The sequence below is a fragment of the Conger conger genome, chromosome 10 (assembly GCF_963514075.1).
Source record: "Conger conger chromosome 10, fConCon1.1, whole genome shotgun sequence".
Classification (NCBI taxonomy): domain Eukaryota; kingdom Metazoa; phylum Chordata; class Actinopteri; order Anguilliformes; family Congridae; genus Conger; species Conger conger.
Genome location: NC_083769.1, coordinates 7,000,889 through 7,028,648, shown reverse-complemented (window position 1 = coordinate 7,028,648; position 27,760 = coordinate 7,000,889). Strand labels below are relative to the sequence as shown.

The following is a 27,760-nucleotide window of genomic DNA, read 5'->3' as shown; positions in this document are numbered from 1 at the left end:
AAATGAAGGACAAATACTGATTGGATCTCAGCAATGGTCTTATTTATGTAATGTCCAACTAATATTGTACATGTGTTTTACCTGTGTCACTGTATATACAGAACAAAGGAACTGTGTCCTTGTTTACTCTTGGGATGCAGCTGCATTGTCCGCTGCTCTTCTTCTGTTCTTCTCTCCAACTCTGGCCTTAGGGACTCAACGTTGGGGCCTTAGGGACTCAACGTTGGGGCCTTAGGGACTCAACGTTGAGCTGTTGACTGGGCCAGTCGATTCACTCGATTCACGTGTTCAACCGTACTGACTGTGCGGTTCATTTCCAGAACAAAGACCAGACCGCATTAGAAACACAGTCACCCTGGTTCAGGTAGACAGAAGTGGATTAAGCTATGGCCGGTACAGCCAGCCTATTCAACCCAGACTGTGAATGTTGCATTGTAAAAACAAAAAAACAAGTACTTGTCTAATATTTAGACTTAAATATCTTATTTTTATTTCATTATTTTTATACAAAATAAGAGAAATGTATTGCCAATGAGGTGAGACCGTTTGACTTGCCAATGGGGTAAGAACATTTCACTTGTCAAGCTAATATTTAAAAAAAATAAGATTTTAAGTCTATTTACAAGACAGAAAAACTTGTCAAAACAGACCCTTTTTTTGCAGTGTATGCATCGAGCCCATTGCAGCAAACAAGGAAATGCACCCAACATACTGTCAATACAAAGTGACTTTCTAAAGACATGTATTGATCAGCTCTCAGTACTGAGCCAGTGAGCAAGGCAGAGGCACAAACAGCACACTGTGAAGCCACACGAGAGCACAATTTCCTTAAGAAACTACATCGTCGCTATTGTGAGGACAGGCTAATGGATAATTAGCCTGTGCTTTTCATCACGAAAGAGCCACTTGGTGCGCGGAAAGCCACAGTCTCAATTCATAATGAGATCAATTGGCTTCATCAGGGCTTGTTATGTTGAGCGAGTCTCCCCCCCCCGTGGATACAGAATGGGTAATGATTATCTCCGAACGCTCCACGAGTTCTCATCATTCAGCTTCGCTGAGAGATTGTCAGCCAGCATCCTGGGGTGGCCCGAGCCCTCCGAAAACACAGCAACGTCTCCAAAACCTCTCGATACATTCACACAACTCAAAATACAACGGACCATTACAAAGATATAAGCAAGGGTTTACCTTCCCACAATCAGAAATGTAAAAGAAGAACGTAAAAATGCCAGGATGAAAGGAGCTGTCGAGAAACAAAAGCACCCTTCCCTCCCGACAGGTAGAGTCCGATCATGTAGGAGTCTTGCCCTCATTCAGAAGGACCCAGAATCCTCTCCGCCCGATCGATCAAAGTGATTTTAAGGTCGAGGGCGGACCACTCTGGACTGCCGGTTTCCGACAGTCTGAAAGCAGAGCGCAGCGCGTGAGCCCCTGATGTGCAACGGTGATTTTTCTCCATCCGGCGTGAGCGTGTGGGCCGCTGAGCCTCTTTCCGCCGGCCTGTCCCCCCCGCAGGTCCTGCTGGCCGCCGCCGGGAATCTTAAAGAGGGCTCCAGCAGGGCCTCAGGCTGGTTCCGCAGCCTACTTCCTCTCCTCACCCCACGCCGGGTGGGATCAGCGCAGAAACGTGTCGGAGCTCGACTGGGGGATTAGCAAACTCCTTGCGTCAGCACCACCGCCCCCGCGCCTCTCTCTCTTCTCTGTGTCGCAGCGACGCTCCGGTGCAGCTGCCTGCCGAGACCCGGGACGCGATGATGGCGACAAAGAGAAGTACTCCAGGTGTTGCAGGTTAAACATTCACCTTTTGCCCGCCTGTATAGTGACTCACTCAGAGGATTCAATACAGGTTTTTATGCTTTATCCATTGATTTCTGGAAAAGGTGGAAATGGTAATGACCCAGTCAATTTGATTTGATGTCAAAAATGAATGTTACAAATAACGGTATACATACATGGATTCAGATTGTCTGAAAATGTTACGTTAATTTCTGATACTGTTATGTTGTTCTTCAAAATTCCTTGAGAAAAAGGTAGTGCCTTTTTGTCAAAAACAATCCTATGCCCCAGGTGATGTAGGCTTCACTGGGGCAACATTCTTCATTTTTTCTCTACCCTCGTTTGTGCTCAAAACAGCCCCCTCTGACAAGTGCATACGACATCACACTCCCTCAGCCAATCAGTGAGTCCCAGGCTGAGGAATCAGGTGTGCGTTCCACAACACCGCGAGTCACTCTCGGTCACTGCCAGGGGCTTACACTCGGCATGGCACCGGTTAACGGACGTTAACGGTCAAAGATCAAGCTCTTTCCAGAGGAGGGGCAGGGAATTCTGGAAAATTCCTCCAATTTCTGCCTCTCGATTCCCCACCCTCCCGATACGCCTGGGTCAGATGGCGTTCTGCTGCATCTCCTGCTCCTCCATCTTCTTGGGTTTCTCCGGCCGAGGCAGCTCGATGTGGCTGTCCATCCTCTCGCTGGGCTGGCTGGGCAGGGCGGCCGCGTCCTTGCAGCAGAAGTACTGCTTCCAGATTTTGAGGAAGGCGGTGCGGAACTTCTTGATCCGGAAGGCGTAGACCACGGGGTTGACGGCGGAGTTGCCGTGGGTGAGCAGGATGGCGATGTAGATAAGGAACATGGGTTTGTGGCAGTCAGGGCAGAAGAGCGTGATGCAGTTGAGGATGTGCAGGGGCAGCCAGCTGAGGGCAAACAGGAAGAGGACCAGGGCCAGCGACTTGGCCAGCTTCAGCTCCTTGTCGTAGTACTTGCTGGGGTCGGCGTGGCTGGCGCTCACCTTCTTGTTCAGCTGCCTGTGGATCATGTAGAAGATCTCGGCGTAGATGAGGACCATGAGCAGGAGCGGAGGCAGCACCCAGCCGAAGAAGTTGAAGTAGACCATGTACTCCATGCTGATGACCGTCTCGAACTGGCAGGTGATGACCAGGTCAGGCCCGATGGAGCCGTTCTCCTGGAGCCTCTGCAGGTTGTTCCAGCCCAGCATGGGCGTCAGGCCCACGATGAAGGCCACGGTCCAGCAGGCCACAACCGCCGTCCCTGCCCGCCGTGGTGTCACCACCCGCTTGTAGCTGCAGGGACCAAAACAGAGACAAAGGCGGTTAATGGGTAGGGCAACCAGATTCCCTAGAGCAGGGATCATCAAATCACGGCCCTCGAGGTACGAGGACTGCTGGTTTTCCACTCTACCTGGGAGTCAGGTGTGAAGCACAGATTGTTTGGCTAATTACCAGGGAGAAAAGAAAACGAATTTGGATTCCAAGCCCTGATTTGATGATGGCTGCCCTAGAGTATCGTGTTCACAATGCAATGAGAACCTACAGCAACGGCAAATTAAAGTCAGGAAAACTATTGACATATGGTGCGAATGAAATATGGATGAATTGGAACATGTTAAAAAGGGCTTAAAATATGAGGCTGTCCTGGGAACAAATGTGAGGTCACCCTACTAATGGGTCACACAACCCCAGACCCAGACCAGACCTGTGTGAGACAGTTGTTTAAAACGCCTTATTTACATAAGCACAGGTGTACTGGTGGCAAATTCTGTATCACCATGGCAGCAGCCCATGGGTAGAATGCGAAGGAATGTTATTGAACATGACTATGGCTGAAGCTGGTGCAAAACCCTACACAACATGGACTCCCAACACTCAGAATACAGTTTTCTGCATTTACAAATACAGTCAAGGGGATTCATCTTCAAACCTAAGTCAAATATTTTACAAAAGTTTTTTTTTAAATTGTAATCAAATAAAAGTATTTTTCCCCCATCACTATTCAGAACAAAAGTTCTTCTTTCATGTATTTCATGATTGTACATTGAGAAAATTGAATGACAATGAAAATTGTCAGGGACCAGCAGGAGACTTTTCAAAGGTTACTAGCATAATTTCACCAGTTAAATTATCATTACATACATATTTGACCCAGGTCTGAGCCCAATGTGAGAAATTGCAATGGAGGTGCTATCTTCATGCTGTCTGGGCTCTATCAGTACCAAGCTGCAAAAAATCAAATCAGCCCACAGATAAATAAAGGAGAATGCTAGCGACAGTTCCCCCTTCCCACATAGCTGTGCTCCCAACTCTACCTGTTAGTCTCTCTGCTTTTACCTGTCTGAATGATGCAATGCAATGCACACGCTTACACAACATACAGCAGGGGTGCGACTAAAAAAGGGCTGTCTGCCCAACCTGGACAGACCTGCAAGTGGGCAGAAGTCTCCAGAAAATCTGTCATCTGCAGCCCAGGCAGAAGTGAAGTTTAGAAATTTGCATTATCCTGCCGCGAATTGACGGACAACCGCAAATGAAGTAACCGAGAAGTGAACCCCCATCCCTTGTCCCCACAAAACGTAGCTGCCTACCCTGCATACCCAGGGTGGCACCCCCGGATGACATCCTGGTAACGCCACTGACGCACACACAGGAGGACAATGGACTGTACCTCTCTCCTTTCATAAATAAAACAGAAAGACTTCCTGGGGTTTCCAACGGCCTTTATATAGGCTCGTCCTTTGAACGGTCGGCTGAATGATGCATCTCTTCAATTAAAGTTTTTTTTTTCCCTCCGGCTGCTCCCAAGAAGATGACTTGCGGAAAGGAGCAGCGTCGGAGACAGCCTTGTGCCATATTTATGGAAGTGGGTTCCTGTAAGGATCCCGTGCCTTAATCAATCCTGTTTCCCAAAATGGTCTCCCGCCACTGCGGGTCATTGACAAACAGGTTTGAATAATGCCTGATTAAGACATCTCTTCAGACTCAATAGGCTCAGTCGGCACAAATTAATTTGGGTTTCCATTGTAAGATCAATTTCAATCAGCTTAAATGTTTCAGGTTCTGCACTCATGTCGAAGGGGATCGGGGTAAAAATTTGTCACTGACGTTAATCAGATTCGGACAGAATATCCAAGCCTAGCTTCATGGAAAGCATAAATATCATATTGTATACTTTGTGTAATTTCAGCAATAATGGGGAATTCATTAATACAATTCCCTGTATGCTATATGTGTGTGCACACACACACACAGACACAGATAAAGAATATTTTTTTTGTTGTATCACTTTATTCAATTACAGCGTTTTTTGATTGGCCCAGAAGGTTTTGTCTGCAATTGTGCCACACAATATCTGAACCTTGCTTGAAGATGAATCAATATTGGCTTCCCAATATATTAAACCCCACCAACACACCCAACCCTGAGCCACCACAGGAATCTGAAGAACTATACGAGAGTGACGTAGTGACTATAGTTTCATGTTAACACCCTTAAGTTACATTTCCACGTGCTCCTGTGAATGGCTTTGAATGTAAAATGTTGCTCTACTGGCAGCCGGTGTAGATTATATGTGGATTTGATGAGAAATAAAACAACTCACACATTACAGGACTCACTTCTCTGTTTCTGCTAAATGCTCAAAATCTGGCATTCTGCACCAAGAAGGCTTAATTATGAACTCCTGTGTCACTCTGTGAGCGCACTGTATTTACATTTTGTTGTATTAGTTCATACTTTACCATTCCAGAGTTGCCAACTTTCAGGGCTGTCTTGGCTAGAGATGAAATGCTCCCCTCCAAAATAACTCACATTTTTAGCGTGAGATGCATTGCCCTCAATGTAAAAAAATCGCATAACTGTGTGAAAAAGAGCCTGACAGCGTGAGCCTCACGCCAAAAGCATGAGAGTTGGCAACCCTGCCATTCATTTAATTAATTAAATCAATTAAATTTAACAAGGAGATGGTGGATGCTGAACTGCACAACAGCCGTTTACAGTACGTCTATGCAGCAGGCTAAAAATACTTTGACTACCAGGGGCCTTGCTGTGGGCCTTGCTCAATAATGTAATAAAAGCCAGAGACCTCAATTATTCACAATTATCCTGTTATAAGACACATAAAAGAACTGGTCATGTGCAATGACATAGAATCCATACAATGCATGTCAATTCAATACACACTCAACAGCGTAGAAAGATTCAAATCTCAAGCAGGTTTTTATATTGAGAAAAAAGAATAGCTAGTTCTATTCTATCATTCGGGTTCTGTTCTCTGCATCTGCTGGTGCACAGCAGAATCCCTTGGGTGGGAGGCAAGTCAATCATGGAGCCCCTACCCAGTCCTCCTTTTGACTGCAAGGCAAAGGCCAAGGGTGCCATTTTGAAGACAGTCCAATTTTGTGGACTCAGCTGGGGGATTGAACTCTGAACCTTCATGTGACAGCGAGGGCACAATGCAAAGATGCTGAAGTGTTGAAATCAAGATCAAGAACTCTGTGCTTGCAAGCTGTCAGCCAGCATGACGAAAACGACTCTGGGCATGCTGGGATCTGTAGTACAGAACACGGGTTAAATGAGTGAATACTTTTTCACTGGCCCACCCAGAATAAATATAGCCTAGATTTTTCATATTTAAAAAAATGTTTTGGTTCATAGCAGTGATACATTGTCTATATACCACAGCTGTGCATTCTAATGCTTGTTTACAGGTCTATTTACTCTTATTTTCTCACTCACGGTAGCTTGCAAGCTAACTAGCTAGTGAGTTTGGCAGAACATGTTTACTGGCTGCATAGCAATCAACTGCCACTTACAAGCATACAGGATCTACTCTCTTGTAAATTATTCTTGCAATGAAACTTAATAAAAACAGTTTTAATTGGATTGTGTCTATAATTGTGTCTATACTATTTCGTTTTATAAAAGCAATAACTCACCCAGGATGTGGTATACAGACATTTCATCACAGCTGTGGGGGTTGCGACCCTCCACTGCGCGCCGGGCCGAAGAACGGCCCTTAGCTGTGATAAAATTTCTATATCCCACTGCCTGTCGTGAGTTCTTGCTGAAACAAGCGAGCGACTGTCATCGTTAGGGATGAGGCTGTCCTGCAGCCTGCAGGCCTGGCAGCCTGGCGCTGTGATGAGGAGCGGGAACAGCGCGCGGTTCAGCAGCGGGCACGGCTGGTGGCGGGTGTTACCGCGGCGACTCCAGAGGCACAATTAGCGACTCCGAGAACCGGAGAGATCAAAAACAGAGGTAATTAAAAAAACGTGAACTCAAATGTTACACACAGACGGACTGTCCCTCACAACTGGTTTACACACTGCAAAAACCCCAAAATATCTGCCCATTTCAAATATTTTAGTAGCCTACTTATATTGAGACAGTTTGACTAATTTCAAGATTTGCCAATGGAACGAGAACAGTGTCAAGCAAACAGTTAAACCTAAAACGAGCAAATATTTTATACTCGTGTCAAAAAAAAATCTTATTACATGATTGAAAACGCTTGTTAAGACGGACGTTTTCTGCAGTGCAGCTGCGGAGCGAGATTTGCATTGGCGTAGAATGAAAGCCGGAAACTTCCACAGCTGGGTTTTGTTGGCGTACGGCAAAAACGCGGCTGATGTAGAGTTGGTATGCAGGCCATGAGCCCTGTGCCTGGGGCATGTACACAGGGGCTGTGCCTTCTCTGGCTCATTATCAGCAGGCTGCTCTGGTACTCTGGTGCTCTGGTGCTCTGGTGCTCTGGTGCTCTGGGGCTCTGGTGCTCTGGTGCTCTGGTACTCTGGTACTCTGGTGCTCTGGGGCTCTGGTGCTCTGGTACTCTGGTGCTCTGGGGCTCTGGTGCTCTGGTACTCTGGTGCTCTGGGGCTCTGGGGCTCTGGGGCTCTGGTACTCTGGGGCTCTGGGGCTCTGGTGCTCTGGTGCTCTGGTGCTCTGGGGCTCTGGTGCTCTGGTGCTCTGGTGCTCTGGGGCTCTGGTGCTCTGGTACTCTGGGGCTCTGGGGCTCTGGTGCTCTGGTGCTCTGGTGCTCTGGTGCTCTGGGGCTCTGGTGCTCTGGTGCTCTGGTGCTCTGGGGCTCTGGTGCTCTGGTACTCTGGGGCTCTGGGGCTCTGGTGCTCTGGTGCTCTGGTGCTCTGGTACTCTGGTGCTCTGGTACTCTGGTACTCTGGGGCTCTGGTGCTCTGGTGCTCTGGTGCTCTGGTACTCTGGGGCTCTGGTACTCTGGTGCTCTGGGGCTCTGGTGCTCTGGTACTCTGGTGCTCTGGGGCTCTGGTGCTCTGGTGCTCTGGGGCTCTGGTGCTCTGGTGCTCTGGTACTCTGGGGCTCTGGGGCTCTGGTGCTCTGGTGCTCTGGTACGGGGTCGGCTCACAGCACGCCGTCCCTCTTAATGCAGCAATATCTCTTATTGCTTCTGATGAATCTCCTGAACTTGTCAGCTTTAGACTTGAAGGGGTTCCAACACCCCACCCTCCTCCTCATCCTCAACCTGGGGCGGCATGGCTCAGGCAGTAAGAGCAGTTGTCTGGCAGTCCCCCTTTGACACAGCCGGTTCAATCCCCCACCCGGGCTGTGTCAAAGTGTCCCTGTGCAAGACACCAAACCCCCATTTGCTCCTGACGAGCTGGTCAGCAATCGCCATTGGTGTGTGAATGTGTGAATGGGTGAATGAGAAGCATCAGTTGTACAGTGCTTTGGATAAAGGCGCTATATAAATGCCAACCATTTACCATCCTCCTCTTCCAAGACCATCTCTCTCCTGATATAAAAGGATAAATCCCAACTGTGGGTATGGTCTCATAGCACAGCGATTGTATTTCGCACAAATTGGTAGGAAAGAAGCGCAATGCAAGTCCCACACAATCTCGAGTCCCCTAATGACCCTCAGTGAGGAAATCCATATTTGCACTCATCATATTGGATTTCCTGGACAAATCAAGTGGGATCAATGCGGCAGGGCCATAACGTAAATGCACTGCATCCATTGTTCTGTATGCTGTCTTTGAATGTGTTCATATAGCTCTGAATTTATTTACTTTTTTTGGCCAAAACACATGATACAATTAACTATATGGGCAATAGATTACAAAGAATATAACATTACAGTACAGTTAGCATGATCTTGCTCGTGATCAGTCAGAAGCTTCTAGAATCCTGTTCCAATAGTCTGCCGGAGCGAGCGGACCATTACTTCACTCCAAAGAATTTGCGAGCTTTTGGCACACATGCAAAAAGAATTCATAACAACAACGCCTTTTGAACTCGACTTAAGTCTTTCCACCATATGTTATCTGGAGTGGTGCATGTTGGAAAAAAAATGTCCACATCAAAACTCGAATCACCTGCACAATTCCATGGTATCAGACCTTACAACTGATATTTGTGTGATAATTTGTGTGCATTATGTTAGGAGCAAAAAATATCAGGAGCAAATAAGGACTTATAATGACAGTGGTAGGAGACAAAGACCAACAAATATTGCTTCAGGGTTCCCACTGTTTCCCAAGACATTATATTCCAGGGAATTTTATGTTTATTTTATGCAAGACCTGCAATATATTAATCACAAAAAACTATTTTAAATGAAATATTTCCGTATGCCACAGGTCTCAAAATACAGGAAATAAAATTGATCAGCCCTAACACCAACACCAGCCTGCTCTCCAGCAAGGACACAGCACAGACCTTTTGGCAACTGCTACAGCCTTTGTAAATGTGACCTGCTCTATCAAAATCAGTCACATTGACCCCCAGCCCTAAACGTATGTAGGGTTTTAGAGACTACTCGAAAGATGAAAATATAAGATTTCTAACTATACCGAAGTTTCCTCTCTACTCCAGACATCAAGGGAGTTGTATCCTGTTGCATTTTCAGTGCCACCAAACCATGTTTTTGAGGAAAAACGGCTTCAAAGTATCGTCATAAGGCTGGAAGACTACCAACATTGGGCTAACGGAACTCTAGGGCGAGAACGTGTCATCTTACGTATAAACCCTTTAAAACTATATTTTTATCATTTATCATCATTAAGACATAGAGACAATGAAAGCAAATACATTAACATGTGGCCACAAACCCAGCTGATGTGGTTTTTTGTGACTGGTGAACAGTGACAAGCTGGCTAGCCTCCAAACAATGCACAACTCCGGTGTTACTTTCACTTTGATATCTGATTATGATAGAACAGGTCACCCATGTCTACTGTACTTCAAACAACATACAGTAAGGTATACTGGGCAGACTGCTTAAGATTCTAATTGATTGGACTCATTGCGATTGTGGACTGGGCCCCTGTGGTTTTGGCCTATAATGTCATACTAGAAACATTTTCCTGGAAAATATTACTCATCGTTTTACAGGAAATTTACATGAGAGGACATGACATTAGGCAATTTTCTTTCCATGACTGAAAAGTTGCATCAAAAGATTCCTGGTTTTCCAGGATGCGTGGGAACCCTGTTGCTCACGTCTTTCAAATGGGTCAGGAGATTTTTATACAGGTGTCGCGGATTCCTGAATTTCACTGTAGAAGGCAATAAGAGTACCCACTTCCCCAGAAACCTGCAATAAACAATGAAAGAGAGGACAGAAAGAGAGGACAGAAATACTGAAAAGAGAGGACAGAAATACTATAGATTATGAGTATGCAAATGAAATGATCTGCATCATGGAAACCATTGTGTCCTCTCTGAACACATACCACTAATTCAGATAATGAGCATCAACGGAAAATCCATGTAAGGGAAATCGCTTTTTGCTTTGAAATCACTTTGGCTGCTCTGAACGAGTCTGAGCCAGCTGTGTAATTACTGAAGAGCATCTGGTACTGTAAACACACACAGTAACAGTACTGTAAACACACTGTTTGTCGTGTGGATTGAGAGAGCACTTTTCAGTGGACTGCTAATGGTCACAAGTCACAACTTGACCCATCCAAAATGGGTTTCATGGGTCTCAATTTGCAGATCTGCGTCAAATCCCAACCATATTCCATGGATGTGTCTGAGACTAAATAATTTAGAACAGAACTGTGTCAAATCATGCAAACATCAACCAGTGCATAAACAATACACAAAAAACGTATAGAATTTATATATTATATATATATATGATCCTGGATAACTATCCCTGCATAGCACGTAATGATGGGTCAGCACAACTGGTATTGTAGGTATGATGAACCTATATTTTATAGGTGTTTCTGCAGAACGTACTGTGCCTTTATGGAGCTCAATTAAACAACAGCATGGAATTCACAAAGGCGCTACGATGTTCTTTAAATGTTTATGACTGGATGACTTCATGGTTTGATGGTTCTCATCTTTCGCACTGCATTTCCAGTCATGTGACCTGATCTGTTCCTTGCGCAGAATATAACTCGTGATTATTACATGTGATTAACCTTTTGAAAAATGTGCACTGCAGCAGGCACCCGTCTGCAAAACCGGGGCTAGAATATTACGGTGGTCACTTGTTACCTCTCCATCACTGAGCTTGTCAATATTCTCACCGCTGGTTTACATGGCAACAAAAATTGTTTTTACTCTCCCATGAAAGAGCTGCTCGCTTTTAGCATGACATTTTTGCATTGGTGTTCAATTATGCCCTCTCTGGAACTGTACCTCTTCATACGAGGTATGGGACGGTATAAATGCAGTGTAACCGGACTGCAGAGACAAAACCTTCATGACCTTTGTATTGACATATGATAATTAGCGGGGGTCGCATACACTATCTGCAGTGTTTGCAAAGTAGCACCTTTTTACAGTCATCATTACCCAGAGTGAGAGAGGAAAGGTGTAAGCCTTCTACTTTTAGGTCAGCATTACTTAGAAACACTACACTACAGAACTGTAAAATATCTCACCGTTTTATTCAAGAACCGTCATTTAATGCATTTTAGCCTGTAGTCAAGAAACAGTCTGAGCGAAAAGCCTTTTAATTATATCACCCATTTACACACCAGGGCATTTAGTGATGTAATTCAGGCTAAATTGTGTGCTAAAAGGTTTTTAAAAGGCAGTATTCCTCATACTGTAGAACTTTTATTATTCAAATTATTCTTGTCTCAGGTCCAATTCTTTCATTTTGTTACATTAACCTTTCATTTGGGTATACTTGACCAGTTTTAAACTATTCGGAAAAAACACTTTTGACGTATTTCATGACCAGTAACAAAAGCAGTGTGAATTTGGTTCTTGTTTTGTGTTTGCATCTGTTATTTATCATTTGTGTTATGTCTTTTTTCCTATATGGTCTCTATGAAATAGAGATTAAAGAAGATGAAACATAATTGAGAATTTCAGTTAGAAAAAATAAATATTGATTATCTGTTTCTACTGCATGAAAACCTTGTTCCACTTTCACAAATAAACATGATTGATGTCCCCATGATGTCATTATTGTCGATTTCATAAATATAAATCACAAATGAATTCCACTTTCATTGTTAAATGTGACCTAGCAGGGGTTAATGGCTCCCATATTGTATTAACCATATATATTATTTGGCATTCAGATAAAGATAACCATTAGAGTATTTCTGCACATTTTATTTCTGTATTGGTTTAAAATCCCAATAATGTCCTCAATATATTTGACCCAGGCTAATAGTTTCACATCTGCTAAAAAGCAAACAAAACATGTACAACATTAAGATAAGAATAATATTAATATTTTTCTGTATTATTTATATTCCCTAGTGTAAAATCCAGCTATGACCAGCTTGAAATACCAGCTACCAGCTGTTTCAAAACCTAGCTTGAGCTGTTTCTTTCAGCATGGTTAATATGCATTTCAATATAGCCGTTACATACATTTTGAAATGACCACTCACAATTCAAATTATACATCAACAGATTGGCTGATTGACAGGTCTTTCCTGGAATCAAAACTCAACTCAAAGGTAATATTCCAGGGACATTGAGGAACATGAACATTTGCCGCAGCTTTTCTGATGGCCTGAGAACATCCTGAGAACCACAAGCTCTCTCATTTCAGTAAGGTTTACAACAAGCAGTATTCCACACACTGCAGGGAAAAAATCCCAAAATGTATCAACCCAAATCTTTTTAATGATACCTCACACTGTATCCACAATGTCTAATATACACTGCATACTGATCATCTCACTGGCCAATCAACATCAGCGGTGGTAATATGTACATTAGGCAAGGCAGCTTTATAATCAGACTTGATTTACTGTAAACAAACATCCCATTCCTCATTCCAGTGGGAGAAACATTTTCCACATCTCTAAATTATTCAAAATAAATACCAAGAGGCATTAGAGGCTGCAGTAGCTCTTAATCAAGCTCAAACCTGATAATCTAACTTTCCTTGTAGGTACTACTGGTTAGGATTTGCAGAAATGTAAGCAGTTTTCTGACTGTGTATAGGGTGGTTTGGGAGTGAGGAGAGTAACCTTTGAAACACTTAACGTAATGCCTCTTTCACAATGCAATCAAAGGAGACGCTCCATTGTGGTGCAATCCAATCTGTGGAATACCATTCAGTACTCTCCTAAATGGAGGCTCCTGATAGCGGACAGCATTTCCTCCCATGCTGAAGGGTTCCAGGGATCGCCATGCTTGAGTGTTCTAGGACAAGCCGGCAAATTGTATCCGGCAACTGAATCTGGTGCGACAAAGCGATGCAGCGTGAGGACATGAGAATCGATCTAATGAAAGGAACGTGATGAGGGCCATGCTGTAAAATGTAGAGAATAAAACCCAGTTGAAAAAAAAAACCCAGCTCAAGCTAGGTTATGAGACAGCTGCTAGCTGGTTGAACAGTTCAGACCAGCTTCCAGCTTTACCAGCTCAAGCTAAGTTTTGAAACAGCTAGCGCTGGTAGCTTGTCTGAGCTGGTAGCTGACCAGCTACCAGCTCAGACAAGCTACCAGCGCTAGCTGGCTGACCAGCTCATACCCAACTAGACCAGTTTCATGACCAGCTTGTTCATGTAGGTTGACCAGCTCATACCCAGCTAGACCAGCTAAGTTTTGAAACATTTGGTAACTGTTACCAGCTCAGACAAGCGACCAGCTCATTCCCAGCTAGACCAGCTTCATGACCAGCTCATACCCAGCTAGTACAGTTTATGAGTAGCTTGACCAGCTCAATGTTCACGCTGATCACTCTGGCATAGCTGGATCTTACAGCAGGGGATGGAGAAGCGTGTTCAGACAGGCTTCCATTTCACAGTTCTCAATGGGCGACCTCTCTACGGCCAGCCTTTCAGGAATAACATAATGCCTCAGTTTATTCTTCAGAATAAAAAGATAAAATATATCTTTGTTATAAAAGGGGCAGGCATTCCCAGTTCAGGAAGGATGGCAAGCATGCCTTAGTAACTAATTTGTTGTGTACACAATTACTGTTCCGCTTGTAGATTAGACAACAGCTAAATGTGTAATATAGGAACATAAAACTGCTATCAGTTGTCATTCATCCAGCTTATCATGACATTCAGGCAAAATGTCAGATTGTGCATAGAACTGGGGCTAATAATTAAGTCAAACTTCCTGGCCCAGCCCTGACTAATGAGGATGAGAGGGACCATGCACAACAAAAGTGATGCCAAAAGTACAGAACATTAATAATGCTGGACAGTAAATCAGTCTGAAAAAATAAACACTTCCAGCTACGCTCCAGGTCCTGAGGTCCTGAGGTCTGCAGGTATCATCTCCAGCCACATCCTGATTTCACTAATGAGCTTACTTCCTGAACCAAGCAGGTAAAATAATGAGTGAAATCAGGTGGTGGAGTGCATGGTTGGAGTAAATACCTGCTGCCACTGAGGCCCTCAGGATCAGGCCCTCAGGACCTGTAGACACAGAGGCCCTCAAGACCTGTAGACACAGAGACCCTCAGGATCAGGCCCTCAGGACCTGCAGACACAGAGGCCCTCAGGATCAGGCCCTCAAGACCTGCAGACACAGAGGCCCTCAGGACCTGCAGACACAGAGGCCCTCAGGATCAGGCCCTCAGGACCTGCAGACACAGAGGCCCTCAGGACCTGCAGACACAGAGACCCTCAGGATCAGGCCCTCAGGACCTGTAGACACAGAGGCCCTCAGGATCAGGCCCTCAGGACCTGTAGACACAGAGGCCCTCAGGACCTCAGGAGTTATGTAGACCTGAGCTGCAGTACACGGTACTGTCTGTCTGAATATTTGAGCCATGGGCCCAGCTTCTGACTATCTGAAAGCCTCCATTGTTCTCCAAGCACAATAAGAAATTAAATCTATTCACCTTTTGCTGAGGGCCATTCTTCAAGTGCAAACATAAAAAGCCGTATATAATTTATCATAAAGAGTTGTTGGAGAAACAGCACTTTGGCACATGCGTTGGGACTTGATTCCACTGCGCGCACACTGGTACAGCCGTAAATACCACAGGCTGTACGACACCTGAGAAGACAATATAAGACCATAGCAGGACAGTTTTGTGTCCCCTTTCCTGCCCTGCAGACTTAGAGGAACAAAGCCCAGACAGGGAAACGGGCAGGACAAGACTGGACACGAAAATCAAAAATCGAACCCCTCTGCAACCCATAAAAAGTGTTGCATGATCGCCTGAGTCAGATGGACACCAAAATCTACAATATCCACTAAAACATGCAATCAATGGGAATTAACTCACTAAATGGGCATGGGCATATATCTCCAGTCTACTCTTATTAAAATTGTTTTTAATTCTAATTTACTTTAATAACACTTCTATGGAATGTCTTTCTATGTCTTTTGTAAAGCACTTTTGAGTTGCCTTGTGTATGAAAATAGACTTGACTTACATCATATGTAAGTGAATGTAAATAACTGGTGATAGATAAGCAGACTGAGCGATTATGAGATAGTACTAGGGCGTACCATTAGCTCAGGCGGTAAGAGCAGTCATCTGGCTGTTGGAGGGTTGCCGGTTCGATCCCACCCTGGGTGTGTCGAAGTGTCCCTGAGCATGACACCTAACCCCCAAATGCGCCTGACGAGTTATTTGATGCCTTGCATGGCAGCCAATTGCCGTTGGTGTGTGAGTGTGTGGGTGATTCAGAAGCATCAATTCTACAGCGCTTTGGATAAAGGCGCTATATAAATGCCAACCATTTACCATATGATTGCAAGTATGTATGAAGGGGAAGGCAAAGTGTATTTATACACATGTATGCCTATATACAGGTAAGTGCCTGGATTACAGATGGGCCACCACCTTGGAAAGGTATTTAGAGAATTGATCTGTAAAAAGTTTATTATTACTGTCACTGGATTTTGATGGTTCGTCTGCAGCTACACATACTTACAGTGCCGAGTTTACAATTCAAACATCATACAGTCATTGAACATGTAGAGAAATAAAAAATCTATAAAAATTCTGACACTGTGGTTTGGATATGTTTCGGTCTCAGAATCGAAACCCTCACCTCACTTTAACTGCTTTCACATGACAAGAATAAAATGCAGCATTCAACGCTAAGTAAGGCTCTTGAAACTTGTTGTCATCCATCCAGGAAGCTTGTGGTTCATTAAATTGTAACAAGCTGCTACAATATGTGTTAGTAGGTTGTCTGCGGTTATAGAATTGTGTAGTCGCTTTGTGAAGCCAGAAATTCTGGGTTTATCCCAAAACGTCAAGAAGCTACCCGGGGCTAACTCACTCACCGAGCACTTTATATTTACTTTATTACACCTACTTATTCATGCGATTATCTAATCAGCCAATTGTGTGACAGCAATGCAATGTATACAATCATGTAGATATGGGTCAGTGTAGCTCTGCCTGGGCACTGTGTTACTAATAGCATATCCACCTGCTTCATACAAAGCTGTGATGTGATTGGACAAGCTAGGAAAGGTCAAAGTTTTTAAGCAATTGGCTCTGAACTGGGCCTCATGTAGGTCACACCAGGCTTACTGTTGCTGCCATGCCAGACAACAACGTTCCCTCCACAGGAATTTAGTAGCTTGACCCTGTGTTGAGCATTTTCACGCTGATCATGTGAAAGCTGCTTTAGAGTTCAAGTGCAAGTGCAAAGACCTCTGAGTTATAGATTCTAAGCTCCAAGATCTGAGTACTGACTGAGTCTGGAAACTTGTAAACAAGTCCAAAGACCTTGGACTACCAAGTCAATAACAAGTACAAAAACCTCTAGTAGAAGAATACCATGTCATTTAACCTCTGAGTATGGAGACATGTGCATAATCTCAGACCTCTAAATCGCAGGCCTATAGTATCAGCACCAGTAACAACTTTTAAACCTCTGAGCTTATTCCACCTCTGACACTAGGCGTAGTGAGCATAGCAGGGTGCCAGGGTTTGAGAGACACAAGTATACTGCTCAGCTCTGAAGCACTATGTACTGTACCAGGTTAATCACAGGACTTCCCCTGTTTAAATAACACCTTTTTAACATTTTGTACGAACAAAATGTCCTGAACATTCTGGTCACGTTTTTAAAAATGATTGTAGTCAGATAAACTTGATTTTTCCTTCCTGAAAAACTAAATATTAATCCTTATGTGTGTTCAGTTTCCTTTGTTCTCAAGAACAATTAAATAATGCTTTGAAACATTTTTTTTCCACGGGTAATTCAGATAAATTTGATAATATGCCCATTGGTATTCTCTATATTGTATAGATTGCTCAGTGAGAGAGAAGAGTGCAATTAGGAGTGAATGAGCTCTGGCAAACAGAATGAAGCAAAACGAGTGCTTAGATTAATGGTTGTTAAAAATTTCCCATGAAAAACTTCCACAAGGTGGAAACAGACAGAGTTGTTTGTGATTCATTGAGACTAGGTAGGTTTAACCCCAACTGTTGAACTCAAACATATAACCTAATTTGGCCTCTGCAGGGCAGGTGCAATGGTTTTACCAGATAATCCCATAGCAGGAAGTGCTAACCACACAAGAAGACATTCTAATTTATTGCAGGTGGTACAATAAATGAGTTATATGCTTTGCCTGATGATGAAGTCAGCCTTGTCATTTCCATGAAATGTTGTAATATTTATGAACAACTGATAATCAGTACTGAACATCAATCGGAACCCCAGACCAGAGTAATTAAAAAACACATAATGTTTTTCCAATCAATTGTTGACAGTAGTGTGAACAGCACAAGGCTTATCAATTCTGTAAAATTGCCATCCAGCCTTAATGACTATAGATTATGCCTAATAAATACCTAATAAAGTGCTCACTGAGTGTACCTTTTCTTCACCATGATGGACAGCCCATGCATGTCATGCATACAGACTTCAGACACACGTTCCCCACCCCTCCCTACCTCCCTGTAATCTTTAACTGATTGGAAGTTGTTGTTTTTCTGTTCTTATGTGTCATTACTTGTGTAATAACTTGTTCGCTAGGATGATATTTTGCTAGTTTCGTTGACTATGTAAGCTGTTTATTGTCCTGACGTAAGTGCTTATCATTCTATTGCGTTGTGCTGAAATAGTTTTAGATATAAACCATTGTCAGATTTATCAAATAGGCCCTAGTCCTTATCTTTGTTGTACTCTTAGCACATGAAACTGTACTTTCTTTTTCAGCGCACTTGTTCCTGGTGGTGCACTTTGCACTTTGTTGTACGTCGCTCTGGATAAGAGCGTCTGCAAAATGCCATTAATGTAATGTAATGTCATACATCTGAGCTAGACTGTTCTGATTTCTCAGTAATCACACCACAAGAAAAAGACAGCTGTACAACATTTATGATATATGTCTAATTTGTGGAGCAGCGAATCATGGGACTCGAAAAATCATAAATTGGCTTTGCACAAAGATAACTGCTCTTCAAGGACGAAGAACAGCCAGATGGTGTGTCTCACATCCTTGGTGTACCTAGCACTTGCTTGTCTATATATAGATTAATTTGTTGTCAACTGATTGTTGTCAAATCCACACAAAACACTAAAATGTGTCCAGGGAGCATCTTTCCTCATTCTTCCCTTTTTAGAATAAAGCTGGAGATTCAGATTTATGAGATATAAAAATAGAAGTCAATAAAAAGCGCACTGCAGTCTGGCTGAAGCTCACTCCTGTGCAGTTCACTCAAAGCTTTCAAGCTCAGAAGCTATTGTTAGAACTGAGAGCTACTGCAGATTCACACGGGATATAATAACCTTTTGCGCAGTGCCGGTCCACTGCTCTCCCCACTAGTGTAGTGGCAAATGTAGTGTAATAGCCCTATGAACTAGACATACTGTTATCTACAAGAATGGAAAATAATTTAATTGAAATAAAATGGAATTTGAATTGAAAAATGGAATGACCTCCTTCGCTCGAGCAGTGCATTGCATTTTAAATGTTAGGAGTAGGGACCATTGAAAATACTCACCCACCACCTCACCGAAAATGAAAGTTACTTATACAAGAGAGTCCACTTAATCTGCGCACAAGAAAGATATTTTAGCTTTGATGAAACACTTTCTTTTTTCATTTCTTTATTATTGCATTATAAATGCAAATGGCTTGATTTTCTGTGGTGCCGACCGGTAAAAGGCATTACGTATATAAGAATAACTTTGGGCAAAAGTGACAAATAAGCCTTGCTGAGTCTGAACAAACAGGCAGAGGCAGGAATACACAAGGAAACCATTGCTACAGGGGCTGAGAGCTTAGAGTATATACACAGACAGTGACACCAACAGAAACCTTCATATCAACTGGCAAAACTAATAGCTAAAAAGCGGGCTCCCTGGATGAGTCACCACTGATGTGGCAGTTTAGATGGCAGATCACAGCAGAACAGAACAGAAAGACACTTTGGAAGAGGCAAGTAGAGCAACAGCAACCGCCATAATTGACACCACAGAGCGACTTTGTACCTCGGACACTTTGGATTGGGCAGAGCATTTGGGGGGAGAGGGCTGGGGATGTTATGTTCCTGTGTTCTGTCCTGTGTTAGTTTATCATTATTCTTGTAATTTATTATTTTCCATATTTCATGACTGGTGTTCTGTTTATATTCATTAGTCTTTGCAGTCGTCTTCCCCTGTGATGTCTGAGTCTGAATGTTTACTAGCCCAGTCACTCCCCTGTCTGTGTGCCCCACTATTCGGGTGTTTACGGTAGTTCTGGGGTTCAACCTTCCTTCCAATCTTGCATTCCTTACTTCCTGCTTTCTCTCCATTTCATGTTTGTACATAACACTAATATACTAATCCCAACTAACATAGAAGTTGTACAGTACTAATTATACTAACACACTAATATGTTTGTCAAACTAACAAACTAACATTCACTAGTTTTGGGTATTTGTAATTTAAATCACTTAACTAACTTACTGCTCGCATGGCCTGTTTTTTTTCTGCATCCCTGTCTGCTTTTGGTTCTTCTGTTCACCCCGGCATAACAGGGGAATTCTGGACAAGGTCTTACATTTGCAGGCTTACCCTGGTGTAAAATCCAATGACCAACTTGAAAAGACATGCTACCAGCTGTTTCCAAACATAGCTTGAGCTGGTCAAATCATGTTGAATATAGAGCTAGTCTGAACTCGTCAATCAGCTACCAGCTTTCAAAACTGTTTTTTTTTTTTAGCACGGTACTCAATTTATATTTTTTCAGGTTCCAAGCTCTATTAATTATTGAACACAGCTCTGCACACAACTGTTGGACTCCTGTGAAATTGACATTATGGAAACACACCAATGTTGGTGAGCGAATATTTCAATCCAGAAATCCACAAGGGTGAATCTCAGGACAGGGAATGCAGTTAAGGTTGAGATGAATTTATTTAACATGATACTGTTTTTGTTTTACCACAAAAAAAACTTGGTAAACCATCAGTATTGATTCAGCTTTCATCAAAACTACTAAGATCGATTTGCAACAGTTGAGGTTCTGGTTCTTTAAAACCCTGTCTTCATTTAATAGAGCAATCATTTAATAATTCAGATTCTCTGTCCCATCTTACCAAATTGCCCCCCCATTGCACCCTCCTCCCCTCCAAGTACTCTATTTTGTCCTCCATATGTGTGGGACTGATGCACTGTTCTTAGTATGAAAACGTGCTCATGATGTTTTGAGTCTTTAAGACAAGTGCGTGACAGAGGCTAGCGCAACACACTGCTCCAAACAAAGACATAATAACAGAAAAAACAGCAGTAATTTCAGGCCCGCTGAAATGATCTTTGCAGGGGAGTACAGATAACTGGAGCACCGAGTTGTAGCAGAAGTGGAACGGCTCTTACGTCTTCGGGAATAGAAGCAGAGACTTCAGCTCTTAGAGAGCAGCACTTTGAAGTGGTTAGAAGCAGTCGTGTAGCACTTCTGCGGTCGGCTCTTAATGGCGTGTGCTTCAACAGCTCTCTCAGATGTTGTGTGTGCACATACACACTCAGGGAGAAATGAAAGTCAATGTAAGAACAGTTTGATCAAAAGTGTGCTATACTGTCTCCATACATGTGATGCCCTCCTATGCATGTATACATGTTTGTATGTATGTACAGTGCAGTCCGTATGCATTTGGACATTATTGGACGTCATAATTTCTGTTATTTTGGCGCTGTAGTGCAGCACATTGGATTTGAAATGCAACAATAAATGTGAGGTTAAAGTATCTCTGATTGTTTTTTCGTATTTCTCAGGCTCATAATGGCTTCCTTGACTGTCGCTGGCACAACTCTGGTCCTCATGTTGACAAACGCCAATAACAGACTCCAAAGGCAATCAAAATCCTGGAAACAAGACTTGATACTGAAAGCTTTCTTATACCTGCACTAAGGAAGTGATTGAATACACCTCACTATTCAGAAGCAGCTGCCAACTGTCCAATTACTCTTGGTCCCATAAAATGGGGGGGACTATGTAGAAAAAGGGATGTGATTCCTACACGCCTCACCTGATACAGATTTAAATACCCATGAATTAAAGGGGACAGTCTGCACTTTAACCCTTTCCACTTTCCCCCCCTAGAGGACAATTTCCACCTATTTTTACTAGTCCCATAGAAGTGTCAATATCTCAAAAACTTTACTGAACACACATGGTTGAAGACTTAAATTAAAGAAGCTTGTGTTATTCAGAAATTTGTGATGAAATTTGAGAACAAATTTATGTCAGAGCATGTATATGTACAGTGTGCACAAAACATACATTAAAATACAAAAGAATGACAAAACACCTTGTGTTTTTATAGTTTAGCACTGAATATATCAAAGTCAAGAACCAAAACCAATACTGAATATTTGTGCACAAACTTGATGTCAACTTGTAAAGATATTGATAGGTATTCAAATTCCACATGGGTTTTCCCCGTTCAGATGTCCTCAATGTCATCTCTCCAAACACAAAAGATTTGCATATCTTTTTGTCCAGACACATGAGTGATCAGCAAAGCAAATTTTTCTATTAAAACACATTTTTTAATACAAAATTAAAATGTACAAAATGTACTTTCACATGCGTTTTATTCAGATATATGAGAGTATGTTTTCAGAAAGCATGCCCAGTGTCCAAAAAGCTCTCCAAAACGGATTACTCCCAATAATGCTTTCTAACAAACCTGCATACCAAATGGAACTTTATTTCAAAATTAGGTTAACCAGAGCCCCATTTTCCAGTACACTTACAATTTCATCTATTGCAAGTCCAAATCCTATTATGGACATGGAGTTGGATTTTAGGAAGCAAACAAACATAAAAATATTTACAAAAGGACAATATCAGCATATACACTGACCAAAAGCAATATGATATCTGCTGTGCCACTAAACTTCAACCTGCGCACTTGCTAAAAGATGTTCTCTGATGTTGACGTATCCTACAGTAATGTATGTGCAATACAGCCGGAGAACCCCCTGGATAGGTTTCACAGCAATACAGACCACCCCTGTGGTGAAGGCTTCGTGTATTCTGCGCATATTTATGTAGGACAAAGATTTTCCTGCAACACAAATGCTCATTTGATGTTTACGCACATCTGCATATTCATTCTGCATTTTTTTATTTCTCAGTCTCATATTGGCTCGCTTGACTTTCATTTTCAAGACTCTGGTCCTCATAACAAACCTCAATAACAGACTCCAAATCAAGAGCCAAGAATCAAGGCTAGATACTGAAAGCCTTCTTATACCTGCACTAAGGAAGGGACTGAACACACCTGACTAATCAGAAACACCTGTAAAACCATTTATCACTCAGATATCTCATAGAAACCAGCACGATATGGATTGTGTATTTACCTTAATTAAATCTGTCCTCTGTTATGCACCCATATGAATTACTATAACACTTGCTGCACACTCATTAGAATAATACCGTATTATTGTTTCAGTGCAGATGAATACAATGAGTACTGTCAGACCTGCAATGACTCACAGAGCTGGTAAGTAGGCTATGCTATCATATTATTACCGGCAAATGCAATAGGAAAAATGCAGGGAATGTACAGTAACTGAACGGAATTAAGCATTGTTCACACGTAACCTACAACGGTCAAAGGTTAGCTGTTGTTTGTTAACAGAGATTGTTTTTTTTTTATCCCCTTTGACCCAGACTGACGAACGCAGCTTAAATTTCTTTTTAGCATACAGTCCAACATTTATTCACTGGAATATGTACTGACGCAATTCACGTGACCTACTGTACATTGCACAAGGCTTCCCGACTGGGAATTAAACATAAAACCATTGAACACTAGAACACTAAGCACTGTGCTACACTGGCATCGACATTATTATAATCTGAATCTCTGTTGTCATTTTCCGAGCCATCACCCTCGTCATCACTACTCTGCACTTGTCAGCATTATTAGTGTTAACGCCATAGGTAGTTGCAGTGTAACAGTAGAGGTGTAAAAGTTGCACTGCACAAGTAAATGGGTCTTACTTTACCTGGTTGGTATCTTGACCCTTAGGTACCGGTCGATGGCGATAGCCAGGAGGGCGAGGATTGAACTTTGCGTCAGTACCAGCACTGTGCACGCCACGAGCAGGCAGCTATAGAAATGCGTCTGGAGTCCGATACTGATAGTTATGGCCAGAGGTATAACGAGAGCCCCCACCGCGATGTCAGCCAGCGCCAGAGACACTATGAAACAAAATGTTGTGTCCCTGAGTGACCGATTAATTTTTACCGCCCAAACCACCATCACGTTGCCCAGGACGGAGAAAACGGCAATCGCCACTTCCATCCCAATGTAGAGCGCTTGGGCAGGCGACAGAACTCCTGGCATCCTTGCGGTGTGTGTTCCTGCAACCTAAACAGACGCCAAAATTCCAATATCCGTAAAGGTTTTTGAAAAGCGAGCGAATGAGGTTATTTCCTCTGAATACGTCCACCTACATCAAGAGGCTCCATAATAGTAAAACAGTTGCTCCACACATCCAGTCATCACGCAAAGGTAGCATATTGATAGAAATCTGATACGCTAACGCTCATCTCTCCAGTTGTGTCAAGAATCAAGGTAAAATAAATGGTGAACTTCTTTTCTGGGATGGTAAGCAAGCATCTCCTGCACCTTTTTCGTTCCCTTTCGCTGTAGTATATCCCGGGCGCCAACTACCCCTCCAGCGCATGAAAAACTGATTCCACCAGCTTGCCTTTCATTCATCACAATCTATTGTTATCGGAATCCATCACTTCCACTCCTTCAGAAGCCATTTGGAATAAACCGTAGACTAATGCCGAATAGGTGCATGTTTACAAGACTGCATGAAACGGTCCCATACATAGCTGTACCATATCTAATAAGTACCGCACAGTGTTTCCCGTTATGACAGGCTATAGGCAATGCGGTGACCTAAAATAGCTGTCGGTGCTCTTTTCATTCATTCGTTTTTGTTTATTAATTTCTTCTTTCCCATCCAAAAAAAAATCGCTTTCTGATCTTCTGGTGTGTCATTGTTGAAGACGTCCCGTGTTATACTATTGTATTCTTGTGCCACTCAAGTGTGTGCAGTAGCCTGCATCCCTTTCGTTGTTTTTCGCAATGGAAAAAAGGAAATGTAACGCAGGACCGTCCCAAAGGCGTCTTGGGCTGTATACCTCAGCACAGATTCTTGGGCTACTGTTGGCTATGATTAGGCGTTTTATGAAATCACATGGCTTTCTCCAGCACGCGCCCACTCTACGCTGTGCAATCCTTCCCACAAACACTTACTTAGAATTCATGTTGATGGCGTTGTCTGATAAGGTCTAAGATATATTGTTTTATTGCGCTATTCTGCACGCCTGGAAAACAAGTCCCCGAAAGACGGATATCTTTTACATAAAATGTGTTTAAATCATAACGTTTATATCTTACTGGATAATAATAACATCGTGCACTCAGTTAATTAATTAGTCTTTTTTTATCATTTGTGGTTTCTTGCCTTTAACTTATTGTAGCTGAACATCAGGGAGATCACTCAAATAGAGCCGAATCCTTACGCGACAGGTGCTCTCGTTCCGAAGAGAGCACTTATTTGGCACTGAAGCAACAAACCGCGGCACAAGGAACTACCCGCTAAAGCTAATTTTGGCAATGCACTGATTATACGTATAAAATATGCTGGTAAACTGAAGGCTTCTACAAGTCTCCATATTCAGTTGAAACAACAGTATGCATCTCCCCCCACGCGCATTTCCTCAAAAGCAAGCGTCATGAATACATTCTAGAAGTCCGGCACACAGTAGAGAGGCAGCAGCGATTATGCAACACAGTAATTATGGATATCAGTGCTTAATAGCTATCGTGCGAAATCAATATCTGACCGTCTTATGAAGGGGTATATTGTCTACCCATAGCTACATGAGGCATAGTAGTGTGTGTGTGTGTGTGTGTGTGTGTGTGTGTGTGCGCCCGTGTTTTCTGACGTACTTTAGATCATTTTACCAATGGCCAGCCAATACACAATGATTTATATTTTCAAAAACCCTCAATGTTTTTACTAATGTTATCATTATTGCGTTTAACAGAAATTATGCGCCTGCATTTTTTTTTAAACCTGCAGTTTTAAATAAGACCACACTCCACATAGCAGCCTTCTGCATAAATAATGCACAGCATTACTAACCGTGAGCTTGCCAATACAGATGTGGGACAACGCACAGTCTTTGCAGCTGCTTATAAACCGAGCCAGTGAAAGCTGGAAAGATTCATTGTGGCATTTAATATTAGGAGAATATTTCTCTGTGGAACTGGCTGGGTGATTTGGGAGAACACTCGGGACGAATTTAGGGTAGACCTGTCTGCCAAATATTTGTTAGCTAGTGGTTTTATAAGAAGCCGGTGAAGCTAAGTGGAAACAGATATGGAATACTCTGGAATGGTGCAGCCGGCAAGCCCTGTGCGAGCTGTCAGTGTCAGAGGAGAGTAAGAGAGGAGAGAGAGGAAAGTAGTTTCTGCTGAGGTATTATTGGACAATCTCAATTGGAAGGAGGGACTGTGCAATATAGGTCTGGCATCACTGGCATCCTCCAGATGTAACACCAGACTGTGGGGCCCGTTCAGTAGCCTTTACTTCTGTTCTGGGTTACAGATCTGGGTCACATCTTAAGGATGAAGTAATTACATTTCTTTGCGTTAGCTTTCTGGGATCCCTGAGCGATCATTACAGCCGTTTGTGAAGTATTTTATTCTTTCTTTTAAGCCTTAAACGGCAGAGCATATTGTAATGTTCCCTTTCTTTAAAAGCAAATATCCAAGCTACAGTTCCCACAGCAATGGAGTTGTAGTTATTATCTACAGTACCGTTTCGAAGCGAGGCAATATTTGGCTCATGTATTACATTGGTATTCTATTAATTCATGAATGTGGCTTACAAAGGCCATAGGGTATTGCATTGGCTGCATTTTCATAGTGGTTTACTGGTATGTGCTAGATTACTTTTATCAGGGGAGACTACGGCCATTATTGGGGGGTCAAATGGGGGCAGTCACGAGGCCTTGTGTCAGTCACAGATTTATTTTTAAAGGTAAGCCCTGCGATAGGACGTCAGACTCGTTAAAATTGAAGAATGATTGTGTAGTGAGGAATGCTCCTTTGTGTGTCTGACAGAGCATCAAGTGTGAATCTTTACTCCTTTCATATAATGTCTTGAACATCCACGCGCATTAGCAGAAGTTTTCTCTTGACTTAAACTACCCATTTAATTCAAAAAGGTACAGGGAAAAAATGTGCCCATCAATTACATTTTTGGGTGAACTGCCCCTTTAAGGTTGACTACCTGTCCCATTCGCCCTATCCAGGTTCTGGGACAGCAAATCACCTGGGACAAAGCCACTTCAGGTCCCTGGCACACTGTCTTCCCTAAAAAAAGCACTGTACATTCGTGAGCGGTTCCTTTGCGTGCATTCGTTCTCTGGCTTATCTCATGCCTTTCCTTCTGCATTACCGCAGGAGAGGGACTATGTTCTGCCTCTGGAGTGTGTTCAAAATAGACCAGTGGCGTGAGACAGCATAACTGATGTGTGCCTTGAAAGCCGCGTACACGGTTTAGAACACTTTGCAACAATCAAAGCTAGGTTTGTCTCCATCCTATGGGAGTGCCACAGGGGTGCCCAGAAGAGATATACAGTGGGGGTCCAAAAGTCTGAGACCATTAGTGAAAACACTTTTATTTTACATTATTTTCTAATTTAATGCAAACTTTTGCATTACTAATTATATTATCAGCATAACAATTTGACTGAAAAGTTGAATCTTTGAAAGAATGACATTCATTTCAGTTTCTTAGCATTTGGCATGTTTACCTTTCGATTGAGTGGCAGTGTGCACTCAAGCTGGCATGGACTCCACAAATCTGTGCAAAATCTGATTATGCATTATCTGTTATGTTACAAAGAGCATATTGTGATGTGACTCAATGCTTGGCTTTTGTCACTCTTCAAGTGCCCCCATAAATGTTCAGTGGGGTTGAGGTCAGGTGATGGTGGATTGTGCAGCACTCCTTGCTCTTCTTTGGCCTTCGAGTAGTTCTTGCAAAGCTTTACGGTAACTTTTTTTCTAAATCCTAAAAGTCTCTGTTTA

At 42.8% G+C, this 27,760-nt stretch overlaps 1 protein-coding gene across 1 annotated transcript; it reads right to left on the bottom strand.

Annotated features, from left to right (window-relative positions):
* Nucleotides 1-2,233: 2,233 nt before the first annotated feature.
* adora1b (adenosine A1 receptor b) lies at nt 2,234-24,711 on the bottom strand. Its single transcript, XM_061258068.1, has 2 exons — nt 23,643-24,711; nt 2,234-3,085 (listed from the first exon to the last, which is right to left on the bottom strand). Exons 1-2 carry the CDS (start codon nt 23,981-23,983, stop codon nt 2,389-2,391), a joined length of 1,038 nt encoding a protein of 345 aa, XP_061114052.1. The 5' UTR covers nt 23,984-24,711; the 3' UTR covers nt 2,234-2,388.
* Between the last annotated feature and the right edge of the window lie 3,049 nt (nt 24,712-27,760).

Coding starts and splice junctions, on each gene's coding strand:
- adora1b (XM_061258068.1), bottom strand. CDS start 23,983: ATGCCAGGAGTTCTGTCGCCTGCCCAAGCGCTCTACATTGGGATGGAA. Junction 3,086..23,642: donor AGGGTCAAGATACCAACCAG/GTAAAGTAAGAC, acceptor TGGTCCCTGCAG/CTACAAGCGGGTGGTGACAC.